Genomic DNA, 26,219 nt, shown 5'->3' with positions numbered 1-26,219 from the left:
GTTTTGAACACTTTAGAGAAGTTGAGAATGAATGACTAGCGAAAAGAAGGACTTTAGTATTCTTTTGGAGGCAATTTTAGTGCGGTGTTGGGATTTGAGTTCTTTTCATAGACGATTAAGAGGAATTGAGGAAACAATACAGTAAATGTGAACTGCAGCTGAGGACTTGGACAACAAAAGACCAGTAGAAACTCGAAGAGGCCGAGTATTTCAGGGATGTTCCTCATGAGGACGTACTGTCTAAGAAAGACAAGCCTGATGCAGAAACACTGAGGAGAAACCACGTTACCACAGAAGCATAGAGCAGTAAGTACAAACTTGGAGATAGAGATGAGGTAGAATGGACAGAATTTTGTGCTAAAATAGAGTAAAAGCTAGATAATTATCCGCAAGACCTCTTTAGTGTAAAAGTTCCAGAATAATACTATCCCAAACTAAATTAAAAAGATTGTTTTTTCTCAGAAGAGTTTAGATTTCTTGTTTAACTCTCCTTTTAAAAGATATCTTACTCTCGAGATCAAATCTGTATTCCTACGAGCCACGCTTATACCTTTCTTAACTTTGTACACAATCATAAAAATGCTCTCTTTTGACCAAAATATAGATCTTGAAATCTATATACAAAATTTCACATTTTTTAATCCTACACAGTGTATTACCTTTCAGTTTATTTTTTCCTCCATTCAGATCTTTAATAAATCGCCCCCACTCTTAGATTTTTAAGGTTATGGCACTCAGGCATATGTAACAATGGAAACAAAAGGAGCCGAAAACAGCCATGGCACGCAGGGGAGGAAATGTATCACTTCTATCTGTGCATCCTGGACATTAATTGTATTGTATAGTCACACTATGCTTTTACGTTGGGTGGATGAAGAACTTCGGCTATATCTGTGTCACCAGGGAAGCCACTCGTTTTGTTTTGGATCTGAGAGAGGGAAGCAATTAAAATGCCTGATTGCCATTTTCAGAGCAGCTTTTATTTTGAAGGAAGAGAAGTCAGAGAATATTAAAATTCATAGAAATGACTCCAAAAGGATTGGTAATCCTTATTTAAGAATGAACTATGCATTTTGAAAAGTTTTATGGCTGTTTTTCATCACTGCGAGAGGGAAGCCCCATTCATCTTTTCATACAGCAGCCTCAGCTGTAGGGATACCATTTTTAAATGGCGTTTACCAGAGGTGAGGATGAGGAAAATGTCCTCAGAGGTTTGCCCTTGCCAACCAATCAAAAAGCACCTAGAGTCTAGTCCATGCCTCCTGATCTGATAGATCCAGGGATAGAATGCAATTGGTGCATAGTTGGGGTTTTATGGGAGGAGTTTCTTGTCACTCTTCCCAGCTTTTCTGCAGTTCCTTATTTGGTAGCTTTTGACAGAACTTGTCTTTCTTGCAGCTAAGCATCTTGGCATAAATTATTCATTAAACCCTGGAGCTCAGGGAGAGAAAGATGCAGACCCTTAGATCTTTAGATATTTCTTTATCACATGAATTTTCTTTATTCAGAATAGTTGTTGAATTCTCTTTCATTCTGGAGTTTTACAAACGGCATGTGTTCAGTGGGAAGACAGCTGGATGCTGGATGGGATCTAATGCAAGGCTTTCTTATGTTTACTTAATTACCAGTAATCTTTAAAAACCCACACACCCTGAGGTTTGCGGAGATTGTTAAACTATCAAGGTTTTGAAGATATACATGTTTTAGAACTTACTGTCTCTCTATATAATCAGTTGAAAATGCCTGAAGCAAATTATTTACTGTCAGTGTCTTGGGGCTACATAAAGGTAAGATTTATTTAGCCTTTATAAACTCCTGGTTACTCTGAGTACATAACCGATAGTTTTTAAAAATTACAATGGAGTTAAGCTTTCTAAGCAGTGTTTTATTTTTCCTTAGACATAAGTACAGAAGAAATATGTGATTTTAGTGGTAAGATAAGGAGAAATCGTATAGCTTCTATTAGTTGTAGTTTGCATGATAAAATAATGTTTTAATGTACAGTAGTTCTTCTGTTTGTCATGTATAAATTTGAATTATGCTTGTAAATATCAAGGTAATTAAATAAACTTGTTGGAAATAAGTTATTGGACCAAATTTCTTATACTGGTATATGGGTTCCAGTTAGTATGTAGTACTTAAAGTTTATAAAAATTAATTTGTGGCTCTTTCTAAAACTCTGCACTAGTTTAATCTGATGAGGACTATGCTTTTTTCACCTTTGAATATAAAGCTCCAGGTGACATTAAAAATTGACATTACTTGACTTTTTAAGTGATATAGTATTAAGATAAAAACTTGATTATTTACTTATAAAACTGGAAGAAATTTGTTTCGATGATTCTGCTACTTTTGTTAATCTCAAGAAATGAATTAATATACTAAATTTAATAAGATCATGTCCCTGCTTGGCAAGCTTCTTGCATGCCCCGTGGTAATGCTAGCCTGGTGATCCTATCTCTGTTATAGAATCAAGAGGTAGAAAAATCTTTTTCAGTCCTAAATGATGTAACTCTTGAGAAATTGAAACTTATTCTTATATATTTGAGTAAGTCACAATACATTATTTTTAAGAATCCTATTCATTAAGGACTCTCAGATTGAAACATTTTTTTTTATTTTCTTTGTTTCTTTTTAAGGAAATTTACTCTTTGCTGTCAGATTTACCTGCATTCTAAGAAAACTTATTACAGTTTTAGTTGTTCAAGTAGTTATGATTCCCCACCTCCCGTTAAATTTATGAATGGTCCACAATTTTTGAATTGTTTTTTTAATACAGATTTTCGTTACTTGAATTTTGCTAGCTATTTCTTAAATTTTTTTTTAAATACAGAAAAGTATAGAGGGTAATAAAGTAATTTCTCATAATGACCCTACAATTCATCTCTCAGCTGTCAGACAGCTCATATTTGATGCATTTTTGAAAGGCTTCACATTTCTATTATAATTATGAATAATACCTCTAAGAATCTAAATACAGAAGTTTAGTGCTTATCTTTTAGAGGAAAATTTTTACTGGACAGCCTAGTTTATGTTTTTCATATGATATTGCTAAAAACACATAGGGACAAATATAAGTTATTAAGCCTTATTATACTTGTTAAAGGATTTTTTTTTGTTATGTACAGCCAATGCAGTACTTATTTTAACTGTGAATGCAGATATCTACCAAGCTTGTAGTGTATCACCGTGCAGCACATTCTAATGATTTTTAACAGGCTGTTGTGGGGGGGAAAGCAAGTATTTTCTTAATGTTTGACCTTTACCACCTTCTTAATTATATACTAGGAGAATATATAATGTACCCAGTAGCACATTGGCATGAATGCAGAAATAAAGGGATTAAATTTTAGAATACTTAAAATTTTTAGTTATTTTATTTTGCTTCCTCAACAGTCTTCAGTGTAGAATTAAAGTTGAGAAACGAATTTAAAAAGCAAAATGCAGTATTCATTTTGACTGCATTTTCACTTCGCTTTACACTCTAAACACAGCACACAGACATTCTGATGCACAATGAGAACAAAGGATTTGAAAGCATTAATTTAGAAATCTTTTTTTCTTTGCTGCAACCATAATTCTATATATTATTTCAGACTATTTAGATCAAAACAATCAGAATAACTCATCAACAGAAAATATTTAGAGGTGACTTTTAAAAATATCTAAAAGCTCAATTAAATTGTTCCACATTTTGCAACCAATTCTTTTGAAAAACAGGTCTGTATTTTATCTCTTCTAAATCTGTAAACTGAAAACATAACAGCATTCTATGAAAAAATTTATTTTATTACTTTTTCGAATCATTTTCTCCCTCATGGTAATTTTATATAGTTATCCTAGTAAATGGTAAGTAGTTATCTCAAAATAAGAGAAATTCTGCTTACATTTAAAAATGGTGGTTGAATGTTTTAGTTTATTGTTCTCTAGTATATCCATCTATATATTCCAAAACCAAATTGTAAGATCGACTACAAGTTGAGAAAGAACCGATGGTAATTTTTGTGGTTATTATTTTAGCTTCACTGGACTGAAAGTTTTATATCAATTGCAAAAAAGGAAAGCAATTTTAATTCCTTTTAGAAAATGCCCTTATGTTATAACTTGATCGATTCATTGAAATTTATCTTTGGGAGCTCTCCACAACCTTTCCCTTGGGAATAAAGAGGACTGCTTAAAATATTGTGTCTTCTAATTACATTGAAAAGAATTGTTGACTTCCTTGGAGCACCTCAGTACCCCTGACGGGGAGATAGGTGTGCACTGAAGGGTTTCTCCACCTCACACTTTTGGATTTTGAATAAAGGCAGAAGAATAGTCTGGGAATAATATATGTATATGACACAAAAATAATCAGTGACATATACAATCTGTCATATATCAGTCTGTACAAACAGAATCCTTTCATTGACATTTTTTGCCTTTATTATGTGTACTAACTGACTATTTTGATGACTTGTATAAGCAAACTGCCGGCAAAATTACCATTCATTCTTTATATTCTTCCAGATAAATCCAATCATTTGTGTAGGGTGTCCATAGGTACTGTGCAGTTTTTCTGCTTGAGCATATGGCAACATATTCCTCATACCAGGGTTGCGTAATTCTGTAGAAAAGGAAGGTAATTCTGTAGAAAAACTGGGTCCCTGTCTCACTTTTCCAATGGCACTCCCCCCCAAGCTTGCATTGAGTTATGTTGATAGAAATGCGTGGAGGGCAAGTACACAGTGGTTCCTGTATAGACTGTGAAGAGGCTAGGAGTGGCTGAAAGCTTTGCCTATTCCCCAACTTATAAAAAAAGGGCTTTGTCATGACCAGGCAGTTCTTAATAGCAACTGTTAGCTCATAGCACAGACAATTTCAGGTCATAAAGATATTTTTTTAAATGTATGTTTAAAATGTTTAGCAGACTCTTTTGAACGTGTTTTGCCTAAAGATTTTTCTGAGAGTAAAATTTTATTTGTTAAGCAACAATTTACTTACCTTTGGGCCTTGTACATGGTATTATCAGTGTATTTCTGAAGCATGGTGACCATTTCCTTATCTGAATGATATCCTAAATTATTTATCCAGATGAGCAGGGGAGCTAGAAGTTTAGATATGTATTTTTTATGAGCATGAGTATAGTCAGATCTTACATCTGTTTGTCCTACAAGGATAAAAGTCAGCCATCACTAGAAAAGGCCTCGGAAACCAGAAAATAGAAAGAGCTCAGATAATGTTGAGCACCTGCTATGTTCTGAGCTTTACAAATACAATATACTTTCTATTAGGTCATTTAATTAGTTGATAGCCTATAACTTACTCAAGGAAATATAACCTTATGAAAAATGAATAGAAAATGTTTTGAAGACGTATTATAAATGTCTTCATGAGTGTTCCTAGAAGGTCTCAAAATTTATTTTTTCCACAGTGGATCATAATATTTAATGCTAAATGAAAATTAGCAGCAATCCATAATGTATACTGCATGATCCCAATTTTTAAAATATACATCCATATAAATGTTAAAAAAAATACATACAAGGAAATACAGCTAATTATGGTTATCTCTGAGTGGTTGGGGGTATAATGATTTCTCATTTTTTCTATGAGCTTTCTACATTTCTATATCACATATGCTTTTGTGATCAGAGACAAATTATAAAAAAGTACATGAACAAAGAAAGTGAACTTTGTATTCCTGAGTTTGAAAATATGTTTCCTGGACATACAACTTAACGGCCAGAAGAATTTGTATTGGTTATGGCCAATACAATCTTTAGTTTTGGCTGCAGGATAATGCTAATATGCATTTATTGTTTCTAATAGTCTATTGAAATGTTTTTATGAATCTCCCTCAATGCTTTGTGGTGATAAATTCTTATACCTAATCTAGTCGATAAGATTGACTTTGGAAGTAATTTGCTAAATTATCTTGAGTTAGAACACCTTGTTATGAATTATGCAGAGAAGTAAGATTTTAAAAATTCTAATTAATTAAATAGTGAGTTAGAATTACATTTTAAACATTACTAAATGATAAAATTACTACTATCTTTTCCCTAGACTTAAATAAAAATTTGTGGTGTAATTCAAAATTTTAAAGGCTACTAAATATTAGAGTAAAATATGACTTTTGGGATCAATATTTAATAGTTTTCTCTATAGAGAAAAAAAGGATCATATCTGTATGTTAAAAAATATTAAGGTATATTAAAAGACTTTTATTGGGGCTATTTTGGGACTCAAAGGAAGACACATTAAGAAGCAGTTGATATATGGGAAAGCATAACATCTTTAAGAATTCTGATTTTGATAATGCTATGAGGTAGTGGTAGCTGAGTTCCAGTGTTTCTTTGGATAAAATAGGTACCATGCCGTCAGTAAAATAAATTGTGAAGTAATGAAGTAGAGTATTGAAAATTGACCTGTTTTGTATTTATGTAACTTGGGGAAATGGATTGGTAAATTCTGTGAATACTGAGAACCAATAAATCTTATAATCCCTATTTGGAAAAAATTTTAAAAAAGAAACATTATATAATATCTGTTCAAATATTTTATTTCTCCATAGTTCTGGAAGAATACTCAAATAAATCTATTCAGTTTTGCTTTGGAGTAAAAAATGACATTTTAACCTCTGACTAGTATACATATTTTTTCTGCTAATGACAAATTAATTGATAAAAATATATCATCATGTTTTATTGTGTGGCAGTTCTTTTGTATACCTATAAATTAGTTTTTTCCCTTTTAAAATACTAATAATGCCCCTTATTTGTTTATGCCCTTTCCTCCCTTAATTAATGTCCTTGAGTGTCTAAATCTATTTGTACTAATATAGTAGCCCCTGGCCACATGTCACTATTTAAATTTAAATTAATTAAAATTAACTAAATAAAATTCAAAAATCAGCTTTTCATTTGCACTAGCCACATTTTAAGTGCTTAATAGCCACATGAGGCTAGTGGCCACTGTAATGAACAGCATAGGATATAGACTTTTCCATTATTGCAGAAATATTAGATGGCACTGATCAAAGTATCAAGATGGTTTAAAAATTTGGGGGCATCTTGAAATACTGCCATTTGAGACAACATGGATGGAACTTGAGATAATCATGCTAAGTGAAATAAGCCAGACAGAAAAAGTTGAAAACTACATATCACTTATGTGGGATATAAACCTAAAAGCAACGAATGAACAGGACAAACAAACAGAGACTCAGGGACATAGAAATAGACTAGTGGTTACCAGGGAGTGGGGGGAAAGAGGGGAAGGTAGAGGCAGATGGAATAAAAGGGGTCAAATATGTGGTGACAGAAAGAAATCTAACTACGGGAGGTGAACATACAATGTAAATATATATATGTCTTACTGTTCAATTGTACACCTGAAACTTACTGGATTTTGTTAACTAATGTCACCATAATAAAAATTAAAATTAAAAAAATAATAATGGTGATATAAACAGAAAAAGTGAAAACAATCACAACGAAACTGGATGGGTACTGAAGTGGAGCAATATTCACAATAAATTAAGTTTAAAAAGCAAAAGAAAAAATTGGGCATTTTTTTCTGTATATTATTAGTGTATGCTTATGCTATTTTACTTACATTTTCTTTTATTATTTCATTTTTTTCTTCTGTTTTCCAGTTTAAAAGGATGCTTAATCGAGAGCTCACCCATCTTTCTGAAATGAGTCGGTCTGGAAATCAAGTGTCAGAGTATATATCAAACACATTCTTAGGTGAGAATAACTTACTAAGTGCAATTTTTAAATTTTTCTTTTGTTTGTTTTGTTTCTGTTTGTTTTTAGAGGTGGATTGGGGTGCCAGCTCATTTCGGAAACCAGATAAGTGTTAGGAATTTAACTTGTTTTCATTCATCATATTAATAAATGGATCCTCTAAGCTTTAGAAGCTAAGGTGATAAAGTACATTTTATTTTTTAGCTTCATTCAGGACTTTAGGGATTTTCTGAATATTGCCAGTTTTTCCAAAGTACTAACCTGTAAAATGCATTTCTTAGAGAGATCTATACATGCATTTAACAAATTCTTGTTAAATGCCACCCATTGCTGGGCACTAGATATTTAGTGATAATTTAGAAGTGGTCCCTGCCCTCATTGAGTCCATAGTCTAACAGACACCATGCCTGGTAAACTGGGGAGGCAGATAGATACGACTGCTGAAGATAAGTTTGCTGATGATAATAGCTGAGAGTGTGGTGTACTGGGACAACACTACTCCCACCCCAGTCCCCATCCACAGAAAGAAAATAAGTCAAAATCAGTAATTTGAACATATCCTTGATTTGACTTTCATAACAAAATTATTGAATATCTAATTAGCACATTCACTAAAAAGAAATTTATTGAACACACACTGTAAGCAAGGATGAGTTCAAGGAGCTAACTGTCTTGAAATAGGGGATGAATGTACTGAGATACCTTGTGTCTTTTATTTGACAAGTTAGCTTTTGTGAATCTCATATTCACTTATCAGATAATATTGGACATCCTCAGTGCTCATCATAAAACCTTGTTACATCATAACCCCCATCTCACTATAGTATAGAAAATGTAAAATAGCAAAATCAATCTAATTCATTTAGATAAGCTGTTTATACTCTAACAGTATGATCCATTTCAGTAAGCTGTTAGGTTCATACACTGTTGCTTTTATATTTGAATGTGAAGTTTCTACCATTTCAAACTAGTATTGAAACTGGAGTCCTTACTTGGCAAGAGCAATTTTGAAACTACTAAGTGAACTTCAAATAAGAATAAAGTTGATGAACAATTGAAACAACCAACATGTTTTGCTTTTCCAAAAAAAAAATCTGCTATCATGATAAGTCTTTCAAAAAATTATTAGAACATTCTATCAAAGATATAACCACTGAATACATTTAATGTCAATTATTTTGCAGTGGGATTTGTTTACTTAATTTTATGTTTAAGGGTATGAAATTAAGTCGACATCAAGTTGCAAATAATCAACTTCTCTAAAAGAAGCTTTATTTAGAAATATTTCCCAGACCATATAATGAACAATTAAAACCTGGCCGTTATACATTTTATGATTAAAAAACAAAAACAGAATTAATAGTAAATGCAGAACATTTTCTAAATTTTTAAGATAAGCAACATGAAGTGGAAATTCCTTCTCCAACTCAGAAGGAAAAGGAAAAAAAGAAAAGACCAATGTCTCAGATCAGTGGAGTCAAGAAGTTGATGCACAGCTCTAGTTTGACTAATTCAAGCATCCCGAGGTTTGGGGTTAAAACTGAACAAGAAGACGTCCTTGCCAAGGTAAGATAATTTCAAGGATCGTGATCATGAATATGCAACAATGCCGTTTAATGAATTTTGATTCCTTCTCTGTTAAATAGATTAACCAGTTCATTAATTTGTAGGGGTTTTTGTTTGTTCGTTTATTTGTTTTTAAGATGGGAAAGTACTATATACAGCTCTTTCTAAATTTATTTGGGTTTTATTAATTTGTGGATCTCTAGACAGGTGGTCTGGGATATGTGTTCTTCACTTTTTTGCATCTATATATTTGATTTTTTTTTTTTTTAAAGTATTAGAAATCTATCTTCTGGGTTTTAGGAGAATAGGAAGGGATTTTGTGAATAGATTTTATCTAAGAAAGGCTTTGAGATTAATACTGAAAGTATGTAAATATGTTGTATTATCAAAGGTATAAGGTGAGGCAGTTCTATTCGGTTTTCAGTACATTAAAATGAATTTGCCTAAAGTTTGCCTGTACTTTGATGGTGCATCCATTATGTGCACAACGAATCTTTTTTTTTTTTTTTTTTTAAATCTAACAGTCTTTTTATTAAAGTAATTTTAAAATGACCGTGTTCATTTTTTCACGTTGTATTTCCTTTTTCTAATTTTTGAAAAATCTTTCTTTAACTCCAGGAACTAGAAGAGGTGAACAAATGGGGTCTTCATGTTTTCAGAATAGCTGAGTTGTCTGGTAACCGGCCTTTGACTGTTATCATGCACACTATCTTTCAGGTAATGTGGTTAAGTTCTATCACCTTTCTTTATCTAGTGACTCAATGTCCAGTCAGTGAATTGTGCATGTATCTTATCTTTTTTACTGCTCACTCTCTTTTGTGTATTTTATACTTTTTCTCTTGTTTGTTTCTTTACGAATGGAAAAATAAGGATATAGAAAGATTGAAGTGTGGGCAAAATACAAATAAACCAATTTTGTTATTTTTTTCATTTAAGAAAAAAGTATGACAGGATAATTTAATTGATTCAGTAAAATAGTTTAAAAATCATCTACATGACCCCGACTCACACAGAGAATGGAATGCTAACTTTAAAAAATGAATAAGCCTCATTCCTGACAAATCTTAGGATGTAATTTCTTCACTGTTTTGTGTATTGCTCTGTTCTCCATGTATTGGTTTCTCACTCTTATTGAGCTTTTGTCCCAGCTCAGAGTTAGGATTTAAAAGAGGAGTTGAGGACTGGAACGGCAGATTCCAGCCCTAAAGAGTATGTTGAGTTTCAATCAGTGGTACTGGACTGAGGCTGCCTACATGATCATGGGACACAGAAAGTTTTTATAACCGGCAGTTCATTCTTGATACCATACATTTTGGGTAAAGCACCGTTGGGCTCCAGAAGGACAACTTAACTCTGGTTTTATCCCTGAAGTGTCTGAATCTTCCCAAAGGTTTTCATTTTCATTAGAAGACATCATAAGGGTGCTGGTTCCATTTCTGGGGGCAACTCTGGGGTGATTTCATTTTTTATTTGTTAGCACAGTCAATAGAAAATCTTTTTATGTAAGGATAAACTATTAAAAGGATTTATTTTCCAACAGGAACGAGATTTATTGAAAACATTTAAAATTCCAGTAGACACTTTAATTACATACCTTATGACCCTGGAAGACCATTATCATGCTGACGTGGCCTATCACAACAATATTCATGCTGCAGATGTTGTCCAATCGACACATGTGTTGTTATCTACACCTGCTTTGGAGGTAAATCTGTTTCTAAACTTTGAGAATACTAACTTTCCACTCATAAAGTTCTCAAACTTTTATATTAAAGGGTATGCAATGCAGAAAATAACTGGCTTCATTGGAAGTATGTCGAGTTACAAAGAAGAAAAATGTAGTGGTAAATAAACAGTAGGGTCTTTGATGATCTTGTCTGTGAAACTTGATCAACGATTTAGGGATTCATCTGTTTATGACACTGCTTCATTGAAATGATCTAATGGACATTCTCTGAAGCACATCTGGCTTATTCATTTTGCTTGGTTTTTTTTGGAATTTAGTCTGATGGCTTTTATATTTATAGTTCAAAAGATGATTACTTTATAAAATATAAGCAATGCATTGATATTTTTCATAGACTTTATTAGAAAGAAACACTAATTTTAACAAATCCTAAGTTGTTCCATTAAACGTTTATTAAAGCAATTTGATTTTCTTAATCATTTAGAGAAAGATTCCTTTTTGTTAATATATTTTATAGTTGAGATTGTTTTCATTATAAAATTGTATTAATACCTCAGCATTTGAGTGAGTGTTTTTCATCTGGAAGTTATTCCTTCCTTTTCTTTCCCCACACCCTAAGGACATTTGGCAATATGTGGAGACAGTTTTGGCTGTCACAACTGGGGCGAGGTACATGCTACTGACATTTCAAGAGTAAAGGCCAGGGATTCTGCTAAAAATCTTACAATGCACAGAACAGCCTTCCATAACAAAGATTATCTGGCCCAAAATATCAATTCTGATGAGATTGAAAAACCTTGTTTTGAATGAAAGAAAAGGAAATAATTGTTTATTATTTTTAAAAAAAATAACTTCAGATATTCCTTTTGTAACATTTAAAAAATATAACCAATAGAAAATATTTGAGTATTAGTTGTAATGAAATTAGGTAAAATCATTTTTTTCCAAGCTTACACTTAGAAAATTCATGAATAACTCATTACCTAAAAGACTCTCTTCCTGACTCAATATGATAGTATATTTTGAAGCCTCATTTTGTATTCCATCAAATTCTAGGAAGTAATTTTCCATTTGTTTATATTTTTAATTTGTGTTGTTATAGAATAGTGATGTTATCTATATTGTCTGATTTTTCAGGCTGTGTTTACAGATTTGGAAATTCTTGCAGCAATTTTTGCCAGTGCAATACATGATGTAGATCATCCTGGTGTGTCAAATCAGTTTCTGATCAATACAAGTAAGTGGAGTTAATTTATTTTTGCAGAAGATATTTTTTCTTTCTACATTTTAGAATGAGGGTCTTTATAACCTCAGGGGTTGTTTCCAAAGCCATAACATTCTTTTGAAATTTGTAAATGTTCATTTCCTGAGAGTGTGTGTTAATGTAACTTAGTTCTGAAAATTATCATTATATCCCATGAAGCATATGATGTTTGAAAAACATGCATTTGAGTACTTCTGTAGAAAAAAATATATATCCATCTTAGTAGGCAAGGGTAATCTAAATAAATTTGCCCAAAGATTTAGGTAGTTATATTGTTCCTACGTTTTAAATTTAAAAAAAAAAAGTTGTCAGAATTAATGTTAAACCTTCCTCACTTTATGTAGATTTTCATTTAATCCTCTTCAGAAGTTGTAACTATTGCCCTCTCTACCACCATAGCCAGCCTTATTCTTTCCTATTTAAAATTCCTAATGAGGGCAACAGGAACTTCTCTTTTAACTTTACTTTTTTAACTATTAATTTTTTTCTCACTAGTGAGCGACATTTCACCAAATAAGAAGTCATTGCTGAATTTGGAACTATAAAGAGTGATTATAGAGACTGTTTAATATGGGGCATCTCTGACACATTGCTGCACAGAACACCTCTATAGGGACTATTTAGATAGTGCTTGAGCTGTGCCTTTGCGAGGTTTTAGCTTTACAGAAATTCTATTTTTTTGGTACTTGATGTTAGTTGGTAAATGATTTAAATGTCCTATTAATTAATTACCTCCCACCATAGTAGATTAATGTTATAAATTTACTTTTATATACAAAAAATTAAAACGAAAAATTATTAAATTGTTAAATTCTTTTTCTTATCTGTTAAGAATATGTCTTTTTTTTTTTTGCCATGAGTGTAGATAATAGCCTTCTCATGCCGTATCGCAATCTAGCTCTAGTAAGTAGTCTCTCTGTATTCAATATTCATTTCCTTTACTTTGCTGAAGCCAGATTTAAAGGAGAATTTAAATATAGCCTTGCTTTGAGAAAATTAACTCAGATCTTTAGAATATTTAATCTACTTTTATACTTTTTAATAGTCTCTGAGCTACCCTATAACAAAATGCACTTCAGTGACTCATATATAAGAGGGTTTGAAAAGTCATGGATTTCCTAAAGTGTGTAGTTAGCCAAGTACATTTTAGAAGTTTGGTTTATGAACTTATTTATCCAAGATAGGATAACATTTCATGTTCTAACTACCTTATAAAAACCTATAATGGGGTGCTTTCAGGAATCATGAAAGCATTACTAAATATTAACACGTAAACAGTAATACACATTAGGCACAGCTACATGAGTTTGCATTGTGTCAGTGGTTAGGATTAACTGTGTCCTTTCTGAGAAGAGCAGGGAGGTCATATAGCACGATGTACACTAGCACCTTTTGTTAGCCTAGCCTGATTTATTATTTTGATGATTATACATGCCTCACTATGTTCCTCATTTTATACATTTTTAACAAATTCATAAAAATTTTGTTCTATTTTTTGCCTATAAGAAAGGTATGCATTTTTTCCTTTAAATTACTAAAACCAAAATGCAGACTGGTATGTTTTATTTGCTTCATATTATATATAATACTGTACATTCCCTTATTATTACGTTAGATTTAAAAATAGATTGGGGAAAAAAATAAAACTGTCTCAGAGGATTATATCGAAGTTCTCTGATAATTTTTTTAAGAAAAAAATGAGGACCATCTCTGTTATTCTTTCTTGTGGACCCTCGAAGGGCAAAGGGGCTTAGATTGGCACTGGGGGACTCTGGTGAACATCAGGGTACCCGTAGGGTCTAAAATTTAAGCTTAGTCCATACATAAATCTGATGTTTTCCGAAGTTGGAGACCCACTGAGAAAGATAAGGGAGCAATTCAGGGGATTATAAGAACAATGACAGTGACCAAGAGTGTCTGTTTAAGGTCATTTTGCCAATGACCTGCCCTAGGTGGAAGGATAACTAATTCTGTTTCTGGAATATTTTGTTATTCAGTGATGTTGCGATGATCTCCTTTCTGAGGGACCTCAGCAACGCTGAGGAGTTAAGTTCCCAGAGCAGCTTTGGATTGATAATGTTTTGTTGAAGATATGATGTGATGAGGCCGCGGTATTCCTGAGAGAATGAATCAGCATCATCACCTGGTACCGAAAAGTAACCCAGGGTTGATCAGAGCCCCAGGGCATTATGAGAATTACTGCCTTAGTTAGCTTTTGACTAAGGATCACTCCAGCAAGCATTTTATTTTAGGATATAGAAGAGGCTTAGTAGCCAGTAACACAAATAAATTTTAACTTCACAGCATGCTATAACGGAGTCCTTCTAAATAATAAATAGCTTTGTGAAATACTTTATCAAAATTTTAGTTTGCATTAAACTCTTGTTTTGTAGACATTAAGTTTATGTTTTCTGTTTCTTTCATGGATTGATTGAGCTTCCGTGGCTCAGACTACCATACTCGTAGCTCTTACCCTGAAGCTGGTACTGCCAACTTGTCAGAAACCAAAAATTGAATCTGTGCTTTTTGTAAGAAGAAATCCTAAAGACTCCAATCATCAAATTTATAAACCCATGTTTGGGAGGTCACCTGTCCTATTTTAAGGAAGCTGCAGAGGCATCATGAGGTTGCATGGCTTGCATTGGTACAGAGGTACTAGAGCTCACCTGGCTGACTCTGAGTCCAGATATACCTCTGCTTCTTAGGTTTGATGATAGATTCTGTTAATTGTGCCACTTGTGGTAGTTTTAGATGCCAAATGATTTGATACTAATGATACATATATTCATTGTAAACATGCTAGAGATTTTGAAAACAAATCATTTATATCTGGCAGAGTTGGTTAAACTTTTATAAGTGATTTAGAGATATGAGTAATCTGAATAAGATTTAAGGAAGTTAAAATTCCAGGTGGGAAGCTATAGAAGTCTTTTGGGGAGGACAATAAATGCATATAAATCCATAAAATATAAATAGCATCATAAAGTTTTGAATATAGCATGCTGGAGGGTATTTATCATAAAAAAAAGGCATTTAACTTTAAAGCATTATTTTCTGAAAAAAATAAAGCAGAGTCAAAAGTACAGAATCTATGTACCATTAAATTTTACTTGAAAAATTAGTAATTTTTGTTTATAGCAAAAATGCCTAAGTTTGGGGGAGAAAGATTTACTCACAAGAGTCTTGTTTAAAGCAAATGGTTTTCGATTCCAAGAGCAGAGGCATTTCATTGCATTAATGCAGAGCAAGATAGCTACCAGTACACATACTTTTTCCTTTTCTAGTCTCATATTAAAATAAGCTTTCCATAGCTGTATTTGTGGATTATATAGAATGTTATTTTTCTGTATAAATACTTTCAAAATAAAGATAAATTCATTTTTGTCAAATGTGATTATATAGGAATAAATGCAGGGATCATTATTTTATTCAACAAAAAATTATTGAGAGTGTATTCTATGTCAGACATTGTTCCAGGCACTGGGAATATGTGAGTACACAAGACAAAGCTCTGGCTCTGAAGAGCTTGACTTGTGCTGGAAAAGACAGACTATGACATGTGAATGTGTGACATCAAATGGCACTAAGTTTAATGGAGAAAAGTAATGCACATGTAGGTCACAGAGCAAATGAACTGAGGGAACGAGCCAGGCCGTTTTAATTCTTTGTCGTTGGCACCTAGATATTAAAAGTACCACTTCAATTCCCCACTTCAGAGAGAAATGTTTTGTTCAGAAGTGCCCAGGAGAAACCAGATAACCAAGCACATTAAATTAATAACTTTTATTTTTCTATAAGGTCTTAAGTGTCTTAGTGGCTTGGGAGGTCTTTGGGAGGGACCATTAAGACTCGTACAGATATAATGACAAATAAGTTGAAATGTGATAAATGCCAAATGTTAGTACAAAGTATATAGGAGTTTACAGGAGAAAGTGAGCAATTCTACCTGTGGTAATCAAGAAAGGCTTCATGGAAGAGGTGACTCATACTGTGTCTTGGAAGATGAGGGGGTTTCAACAAAAATGTTTTATAAACTAGCTTCTCTCCTCCTCCGTGCTACTTTGCCTTCTAGCAAAGTTTGAAGGAAACTTTCTGGTTATTCCAGAACCTTCAAGAAGTCCACATAGAAGTACAGGATTGTTATCTTTGGAGAAAATCTACTTAGGAACTGCAGAATCTTACCTCCCCTTTAGGTGGGACCATATACCTTTAATCATAAAGAAGAGTGGAAAATTAAATGTCTACCCTCAGAGTTACTTAAATGCTAACACTCATTCATTTAAAAATCAGCAACCACCACCTTTTTGTAACAGCCCCAGATATTAGAGAGGCAGTAGAGGCCCACTTGTCCAACAAGGAGCCATTTCATGGCCTCTCTGGATAGTCTGGTCGCCTCCTGAATGTCAGGAGCTAAGTGCTTTTCTAGTCAGGCTTAGCCACGGCTCCCGGACAGTCTTCCACATGGAAGGCCATCCTGAGGTTGAGTAAATTCAGATTCTTTGTCAACAGCGTTCATACCACATGTCTCTTCCTTCAGGCCACAGCTCCTCATCTTTTCTTCTGCAAGCTCAGTAGCCCCAATTTCTTTCATCTTTCTTCACATGGCATGTAAACTAATTCAGTGTTTGTAAGCCTGAGTCAGTTCTTCTGTTGATTTCCCTTATTACATGCATATTTGCTCCCTTAGAAGAACCCTAATTTGATTAATTAGGCATTATTTCTCCAATCAGAAAACATTATGCTTTCTTTTTGTTATATATAATTTAATATGATTCTGCTATAGAAACAATAATATTGTGTGCTAACATACTTTGTAGTTTAAAATGTTTTATTTCTATTTATTTAACCATCTGTAGATAAGTGTTCATAGTCAGAGGATATTATAGACTATTTAAAAGTCACCTTGACCAGATACTGACTTTCTAAAAAATGAACACTATTGCTTTATCAAAAAATAAATTTAAAAAGACAATAATACCACATATACCCACTGCCTGGGTACTATAGACATCTCTGTTTCCGTAGTTTGGGAGCAAAAATTTAGATGTGTAAATTCCTATTTCTATATAGTACTGATAAAAATCATAGGATTTCACAGTGGAAATATGTCTTGAACTTTTCTTCTTCTCCCTAGCTCCTTTAAAATAATCATTGAGTTACATTGGATATTTCTGTCTTAGAAAAGAATATATATTTTCAAATATATTTTCTGTGCATTAGTCAGTAAAAAGATCAAACACATGCACTTTTAGTCTTTACAGTGACTTAAGTGGAAACAGATTAAAGCACCAGTCGATTTTTTTTTTTCTTAATGACTATCGTATAGATCAGGGTCTGCTATTTACAAGAACTAGTAACGAGGCAGGATCTCTCACTGCTAAAATACACAGGTCCCGGGCATTTGTAAGAGAGCAGCAGAATCTTCAGTGTGGAGTTATGCAGGCAGCCTGACATTCACCTCTGTGTGAAGCCTTGACGTGGGAAGGGCAATATGTGTGTATAAAATGACCGCACGATACTTAGAAGAGGAAATGGAAAAATGAATAAAGCTTCAACTTTCAAAGCTATACTGTGGACAGAAATAAGAGTGGCATGAGCAAATCTAATATTGTTTGTGTGTTCCCAACTGTCCTTGTACCCTCTCTGAGTACAAACAATTCTAAGTCACATGATCCTTACAATTATATAAAATGCTGGGTAGGTGGTGCACGGTTTTCAGGAATACAATATCTTATGCTCTGGACATGTCGTAAATGTTAAGAATAATGTCTTTTTTTGCTGAGCTTAAGGAGCTACCCAGATCTAGTGGGGAGATTAAAGATCATCTGGTCCAATTCTTCTTTCACATTGAAAAAGAGAAAGCTGAGGCCCATAGGGCAAACTGCCTAGCCACATGTCAGTAGCATTGGAATTTACTCCCAAGATCCCCATTCCCTCTCCAGTGTTGTGTTAACAAGTACATTCTCTCCTAGATGTTGTCATGTAATGGTAAGGACTGCAGAGATGTTTAGAGGAAATTGCATCCTAAACCTAAAGTATCTCAGAGTATGAAGAGTAAGATAAACATGGAATAAATGGCTTTGCCAATCTTCTTGTCTCTTATCTTTCCAGACTCTGAACTTGCCTTGATGTACAACGATTCTTCTGTCTTGGAGAACCATCATTTGGCCGTGGGCTTTAAGTTGCTTCAGGAAGAAAACTGTGACATTTTTCAGAATTTGACCAAAAAGCAAAGACAGTCATTAAGGAAAATGGTCATTGACATCGTAAGTAGCTGATGAAAGCAAAAAAAAGAGAACTATGATACAAACTGTTTTTTTTTTTTTTAATGAGAATAAAAATCAGGTAAAAGGAACTGTGTATTTTAAAAACCTAATACTGCCTTTTATGTTTGAGAAGCTGCCCCTGCTGCTGTCAGTGATGTTCTGTAATAGGTTTTCTCCTTCTAGCAGTTTGAAGTTGAAAATAATGACAGCTTACCCTCATCATTCTAGTTTTATTTTCTGAACTCCTCTGATATGGTGAGGGCAGAGGAAGATGACTAACAAGAGCAAACGGTGCTGGCCGTAGCTCGAATGGACTTTTCCCATTCAAAAAGTGGGAGGAAAAAATCCCCATCAATAGACAGTGACATTTAGAAACATTTATGACTTTAATATGTTCTCTATGCATATTATTCACAGTGTTATGAGACACAGGAAGATCTCTCACTATCAAATAGTTATTCTGTTAAGCTTTGAATATACAAAAATAAGAATTATCTGTTTTGGATAAGCAGAAATTACCCAGAATATTCTGCTTCTGAAGGATTCTGTGAGCAACCTTGAATCATTTTATCATAGTCTAGTAACCACTTTCTAGTCCAAGGAATGGAAAAAATATGTGATGATATCTTATCCGTGGAGATGCCATCCCTTCTTTTCACCATGGAAGTGGTTCCCAGTGCCTAACATTTCTGCATAATGCACATGTATATCTATCTGAGCTTTCAGAAAACTTGAGAAACAGACTGCCCCAAGAAGTAGTAAAGAATTTCCATGGACTGCTATTAGATGACATAGTGGTTTTCCATTTTTTTTCTCACATTCTGCCTAATATTTTAATTTGCAAATTCCAACTTTTTTCCTCTGGACTTTCTTAATAAAATACTCTGTCTTTAAGGTACTTGCAACAGACATGTCAAAACACATGAATCTACTGGCTGATTTGAAAACTATGGTTGAAACTAAGAAAGTGACAAGTTCTGGAGTTCTTCTTCTTGATAATTATTCTGATAGGATTCAGGTAAAGCATTATTTGAATTTTCACATGTGTCTGTGTGTGTGGCTTTCGTAAGATGTCTCCTCTCTCCTACCTTATTATTTTAGTAATTATAAGCAGGATTTTGATCCAGATTCTTAATCTTGAGAATTAACCAGACAAAATCCTATTAGTCTTTTCATTTGCATATGTGTTAAAACAAACAAACAAAAAAACCCTAACATCCAACAAAACCAGCTTCTTAAGCAGCTCTGAATTTAACTGTGCACATAAACAATTTTTCTTGATATTTAGATGCAGTAGAGGTGTCATAATTTGGGACTATTTATACAAGTGTGAACCACCCATAGACACATCATGGTTGAGCTGTTTGGAATGAATCTTACACTACATGTATTTTTAAGTATCACAGTCATTCGATGCGAATTTCTAGTAAAAAAAAAAAAAAAAAAAGCAGGTGCTAAATAGAGAAAGCATTTGTCTGTTTTAGGTCCTCCAGAATATGGTGCATTGTGCAGACCTGAGCAACCCAACAAAGCCTCTCCAGCTGTACCGCCAGTGGACAGACCGCATAATGGAGGAGTTCTTCCGCCAAGGAGACCGCGAGAGGGAACGGGGCATGGAGATAAGCCCCATGTGTGACAAGCACAATGCATCTGTGGAAAAATCACAGGTGATGTACTAAGCATAAAGCTTTCAGAGAGAACAAAACTACAACTTAAACATTTGATCACTTCTTATCCACATCACACAGTATTTTTGTGTTTTTTTTAAACTAGTACTTTATTTTTTCGATTTCAATTTCACATTAGTGTTTATAAGCCAAAAACTCATGATTCATATTTGTATAGTTATTTATGTGTTCTTATAGCGCATAAATTCATTCATTATGACTATATTCACATAGTATATTCGTTCATTCATTATGACTATATTCACATAGTATATTCATTGGCATAGAAATATTTATCTGACTTCATACTTGAATTCAGTTATATGAATTTATATGGAGTATGCCATTATTTCAGTTATCAGGATTCACCTATAAATTGGCTATTCTAAAATAAAAATCCAAGCCTCAAGCCAAGCCCTACCATGTAAACAACTATAGAGTTTTTATGTTGCAAACATACTATTCAGCTAAGAGTCCTGGAGGCTAATTTTCACAAGCTAAGTAACAATACTTTTATATGGTCCGTTGCCTAAAATAGTGACTATTTTATAAAACTAAGGTTAGTTGTCTTCTGTTCAATGTTATATTTGTAGACCATGTCATATTTTTATGTTTTATGTAAAAATGTATATACATTGATATAAATTAGATAATGCGGAATCTAGTTAACCTTTATTATGATTTCGTTGTTTCAACTCCTGTACTCAAATTGGATTTTTTTTTTAACTAGGTGGGCTTCATAGACTATATTGTTCATCCTCTCTGGGAGACATGGGCAGACCTTGTACATCCCGATGCCCAGGACATTTTGGACACTTTGGAGGACAATCGTGAATGGTACCAGAGCACAATTCCTCAGAGCCCCTCCCCAGCACCTGATGACCAGGAGGAGGGCCGACAGGGTCAAACCGAGAAGTTCCAGTTTGAATTAACTTTAGAAGAAGATGGTGAGTCAGACACCGAAAAGGACAGTGGAAGTCAGGTGGAAGAAGACACTAGTTGCAGCGACTCAAAGACTCTTTGTACTCAAGACTCAGAGTCTACTGAGATTCCACTTGATGACCAGGTCGAAGAAGAGGCAGTAGGGGAAGAGGAAAGCCAGCCCGAAGCCTGTGTAATAGATGATTGTTCTCCTGACACGTAACAGTGCAAAAGACTTTCACGCCTTTTATTTTTTAAGTAGAAAAATTGTTTCCAAAGTGCATGTCACATGCCACAACCATGGTCACACCTCACTGTCATCTGCCAGGACGTTTGTTGAACAAAACTGACCTTGACTACTCAGTCTGGCGCTCAGGAATATTGTAACCAGTTTTTTCACCTCCATGTCATCAGAACAAGGGGGACATCTTCACGAACAGCATTTTAACAAGATTTCAGCTTGGTGGAGCTGACAAAGCAGAGAAAATCAACTCCAAAGTGTTTCAAGAAAGTGTGGCTCATCAAGGCAGCCCAAAAGTTGGTATGATTTGGGGTTTCTTTCGTTTTAGCTGTTTGCAATATTTTCAGCAGAAAGAAGGCATTACACAGAGTGAACTAATGGATGAAACAACAAATGGGTCAAGAACAAGAAACGGCATGAATCTGTTACCAGGAGGAAGATGAGCCACAGAAATTGCATAATTTTCTAATTTCAAGTCTTCCTGATACATGACTGAATAGTGTGGTTCAGTGAGCTACACTGGCCTCTACATTTTGTATGATATGTAAAACAGATTTTTTGTAGAGCTTACTTTTATTATTAAATGTATCGAGGTATTATATTTAAAAAACTATGTTCAGAACTTCATCTGCCACTGGTTTTTTTCTAAGGAGTAACTTGCAAGTTTTCAGTACAAATCTGTGCTACACTGGATAAATCTAATTTACGAATTTTACTTGCACCTTATAGTTCACAGCAATTAACTGATTTGTAGTGATTCATTGTTTTATATACCAATGACTTCCATATTTTAAAACAAAAACTAATTTTATGTTGCAGGAAACTCTTTTTGTAGGTCTTCTTTTACTTTGCGTTTTGTTTCACTCTTTTCAGAAAAGCAGAGTTGCTCTCCACTGACATTTTTCTTCATGGTGTGCAAAGTGAATATTTGTTCAGTAATACTTTGATGTGCATTCTGTCTAATGTGTCTTAAGCCTCATGGACACTCAACAATCAGCTGGTGTCGTCTGAAGCAAGTGAGAGATATATAAATACCCAGTAGCTAAAATGGTCAGTCTTTTTTAGATATTTTCCTACTTAGTGTCTTCTGATAACTTTTTGCTATGTCAATAGACCCTCATTTCACAAGTGCATGTCTTTGTAATAACCCACACGTGTCATGCTCATTTTTATTATTTCCATGGTCAGTTATAGTAAGAAAAACTTTTTCCCTTGTGCTGCTTTATTATTTAGCGTGTGTTTGAACCTCTGTCCACATTCACTAGATAAGGTCTTGTCAAACATATCATCACCATTTTGATTGATGAAAAGAAACAGGTAGTCAGGTTAGAGTTAGCATTTATTTCTACAGCAAAGTCATATATAATGACTAGCTTTTACTCTTGATTTACAGAAAAAAATTAACAGCTAGGTAGGCATTTTTAACAATATTAGAATATATTAACCAACACCAGTACAACTGATGCTCATTGGTTTCTATGATTTCACCATGGATTAAGAACTATATGAAGAATATTCTTGAGAAGTGATTTCAAGTGTAGCAACTACCCTTCCTTAAGGCGAAACATATAGGAATTGCTTTATCAGTTATCATTGGTTCATAAGCATTTCTTATAGAAGAGAACTTTAAATAAATACACTGAGGGGAAGAAGTTGATGATGCCACTGGCACGAGAGGTTTGGTAATACAGTGCCATGCTAAAATGGTGGAGAAAAAAATAGAGATCACTCTTGGCTGGATTTAGCACCGAGAACTATATTAAAATTTTAGAGATTAATTCCTGGTATTTACCTTCAATTGGCATGTTGGGGGCATTTGTTTAGTTTGGACTTTCTTCCCATTTCAGCTCTTAATAAAGTGTTTACCTCCTCTATGAAGAGTTTGGAGCCCAAATAATCATTTTTCATATTGATATCCAAGAATTGACACAAAGACTAAAAGGGGTATCTGACTAAATGGAAAATAAATAAAACAGTTAAGAAAAAGTGTAGCCCTGAAAAAGAGTTATATTTAGGATGTCACAGGGAGTTCTCTGGGGACTAGTAACTAAGTCACCAGCCAGAGAAATGACCCAAGCTGAAGATAATTTCTATTTTAATGCCCTGATATCCACTGATGCTTAGAACCTTTGATAGGAAAGTGATGTAGCTCTGATCTTTTGCACAGAGCAGAATAGGAATTAACTAATTAATTACCAGATTTCCATCTTCCTCACCTGTAAAAGTCAGAGAAAGATAACTGTCTTTCAAATATAGTTCTATGTATGGGCAAGCGGTTTCACAAGAACACTTGGAATCTCGTTTCTGTTTTAATTTTATTTATCCCTAATGGAGGTCTAGAAGAAAAGGCAATCAAGGTTTATTCCTTTCCAAAATATTCTCATTCCCACTTTTCCCTAATACTTGGTATTTCCCTCACAGAGTGCCTAGAATCTTAATAATGACGAAAAAATTTTTTAAGCAGCAATACGTCACAAATCCAGACCTGAAAGGGTTTATAACTGCACTAAAAAAGAGAGGCTGTTTTTTTTTCAATCTGTTGGTTTCGAATGGTTCACATATCGTAAAGCTACCCACCGATGGACAATCAAATTGTAGAAAATGCATAATATGCAAGAGACAGGGACTAATGCACTGTACAATCTGTTTCTCCTCTCCCTTCTTTCACCTCTCTCTCTCCTTCTCTCTTGCCCAAGTGTGCTTCAGAATTATACACTGCTTTAAAACATCCTTTTACAAGTGACTTTACGTTTCCTAAAATGCCATAAGAAAATGCAATATCTGGGTACTGTATGGGGAAAAAAAGTCCAAGTTTGCATAAAACTAATACATTTCAGCTTGCAAGTTACTAAACATAATAATGCTGTTTTAATTTTATTATCTTTTATGTCGCTTAAAATTCACAAAAAAATAATGTAGATAGAACAAATTGCAGATAAGGAAGAAAACTTGAATGAAATGGATTTCACAGAAAGCTTTATGATAATTTTTGAATGCATTATTTATTTTTTGTGCCATGCATTTTTTTCTCACCAAATGACCTTACCTGTAATACAGTCTTGTTTGTCTGTTTACAACCATGTATTTATTGTAATGTACATACTGTAATGTTAATTGTAAATTATCAGTTCTTATTAAAACATCACCCCACGATGGGATGGTGTTGATATATTTGGAAACTCTTGGTGAGAGAATGAATGGTGTGTATACATACTCCTTGTACATTTTCTTTTCTCCTGTAATATAGTCTTGTCACCTTAGAGCTTGTTTATGGAAGATTCAAGAAAACTATAAAATACATAAAGATATATAAATTTAAAAAACATAGCTGCAGGTCTTTGGTCCCAGGGCTGTGCCTTAACTTTAACCAATATTTTCTTCTGTTTTGCTGCATTTGAAAGTAAGGTAGTGGTGGGTCTAGGGCTGGGCATTTTACATCTGAGCTTCAAATTGATTGGTTTTCTGGCAATAGCTAGATTTTAAAAAACCACAGACAACCTCTGGAAGATTCTGAGACCTTTTTGAAATACAAGCTCTTAAGTACTTCTTGCCATATAGCAGCACTGCATATATGATGATCGTTTTCCCCATCTGTTGATCAAGAGCTACTTGAGTTAGTTATGTTTATTTTCTACTTCCAACACCACTGGGAAAATGTAGTCTTGTCCAGTGATTATAAAGAGTCTTTTTGGCTTCTAGAGCATATAAGCAAATAACCTTGATTTGAAACTAGCTCCATAGATCACATGTGTTGGTTAGTCTTTTATTCATCAACTTCCTGTCATGTTAAGAGAATATATAAGGTGAAAAAGCTCATTTTTTTAATCCTGGACTTTTTCTTCAACTAAGATCAATCAAAACTTTTTTTGTATGTTAAGTCCATATGTAGACACAAAGTTTTATATGATGTCAATTCACATAGCATAAAGGAGTCACCATTCTCTAGAACTTGCTACTGCAAAACTTATATGGCTACAGAATTTTAAAACTTATATTGCAATAGAATTTTAAAATTTCTCAATGGCCAGCTCCCGAAAGCTATGAGAAATTCCCAGTGAATGTTGTGGAAACCTTCTTTCACTGTTGCCCGGCCCTCAGAAAACATGATTAAGTGGAAGGAGAGATTCTTTTTCTAGGAAAAATGAGCCTCCTATTATTTTGTTTTATTTTTTCGACACAAACTGTAGATTTTAGCAGCCCTGGCCCAAAGGAATTTGATTACTTTTGTTTTAAACAGTACAAAGGGGACACTATAATTATAAAAACATCCTTATTGATTTTAGTTTTTAATTTTATTTCTTTAGATAATGTTTTCAGAGTGGTAAATTGTGTGTGAGCATTACAAATGATGATTCTTTTAGTGGTTTCTTAGCCTCTCTTACAGCCCATGGGGATAGTACTGTACATCAATACCTTCATATGAAATTTTTATATGCAATGAAAATAAAAGCATGGGTTGATTCTGCTTATTTATGACTCAATCTTTTACAAATAAAAAACTACTCATTTTAAACTGTAGTTCAGTCAGCACAGGTTTCCAAGAGTGATGAAGATTGTTAAAGTGAAATGATAGTGACGTCATTAGCTAGTAATGATATCTATAATCAAATGAAACAAATTTATCTTTCATTACAAAATTAATCTTGCTATAGAAAAAATTGTCAAAATTATTTAAATGGGCTACAAGATTAATCACAGTATTTTGTAAACAGGCTTAAGAAGGGGACTTCTGTTTAATTGAATATTCTGGTATACTGAAACTTACTCAGACATCCAACATTTATTTGTTGGGTACCTGCTCTGCAAAGTACAGGGTTCTAAAGATTCAGCAGTGAAGAAGACACAGCTTCTGCTTTCGTGAGCTTACAGTCTGG

General features: G+C 33.7%; 1 protein-coding gene across 4 annotated transcripts in view; it reads left to right on the top strand.

Annotated features, from left to right (window-relative positions):
* The window catches only part of PDE4D (phosphodiesterase 4D), a 748,065-nt gene extending 722,251 nt beyond the window's left edge, over positions 1-25,814 (top strand). For all 4 annotated transcript variants that reach the window (XM_015599411.1, XM_015599407.2, XM_015599415.1 and 1 more), the window contains 9 exons: positions 7,640-7,733; positions 9,127-9,299; positions 9,918-10,016; positions 10,840-11,004; positions 12,124-12,223; positions 18,362-18,516; positions 19,412-19,534; positions 20,001-20,183; positions 20,914-25,814. In XM_015599411.1, coding sequence (XP_015454897.1) covers positions 7,640-7,733; positions 9,127-9,299; positions 9,918-10,016; positions 10,840-11,004; positions 12,124-12,223; positions 18,362-18,516; positions 19,412-19,534; positions 20,001-20,183; positions 20,914-21,327 — 1,506 coding nt within the window. In that variant the 3' untranslated portion in view covers positions 21,328-25,814. The remainder of the gene's footprint in view (positions 1-7,639; positions 7,734-9,126; positions 9,300-9,917; positions 10,017-10,839; positions 11,005-12,123; positions 12,224-18,361; positions 18,517-19,411; positions 19,535-20,000; positions 20,184-20,913) is intronic.
* The last annotated feature ends 405 nt before the right edge of the window (positions 25,815-26,219 follow it).

Source organism: Pteropus alecto, unplaced genomic scaffold, assembly GCF_000325575.1.
Source record: "Pteropus alecto unplaced genomic scaffold, ASM32557v1 scaffold70, whole genome shotgun sequence".
In the NCBI taxonomy this organism is placed as follows: Eukaryota; Metazoa; Chordata; class Mammalia; order Chiroptera; family Pteropodidae; genus Pteropus; species Pteropus alecto.
The sequence above is the reverse complement of the archived record's forward strand: the minus strand, read 5'-3'. Positions and strand labels throughout refer to the sequence as shown.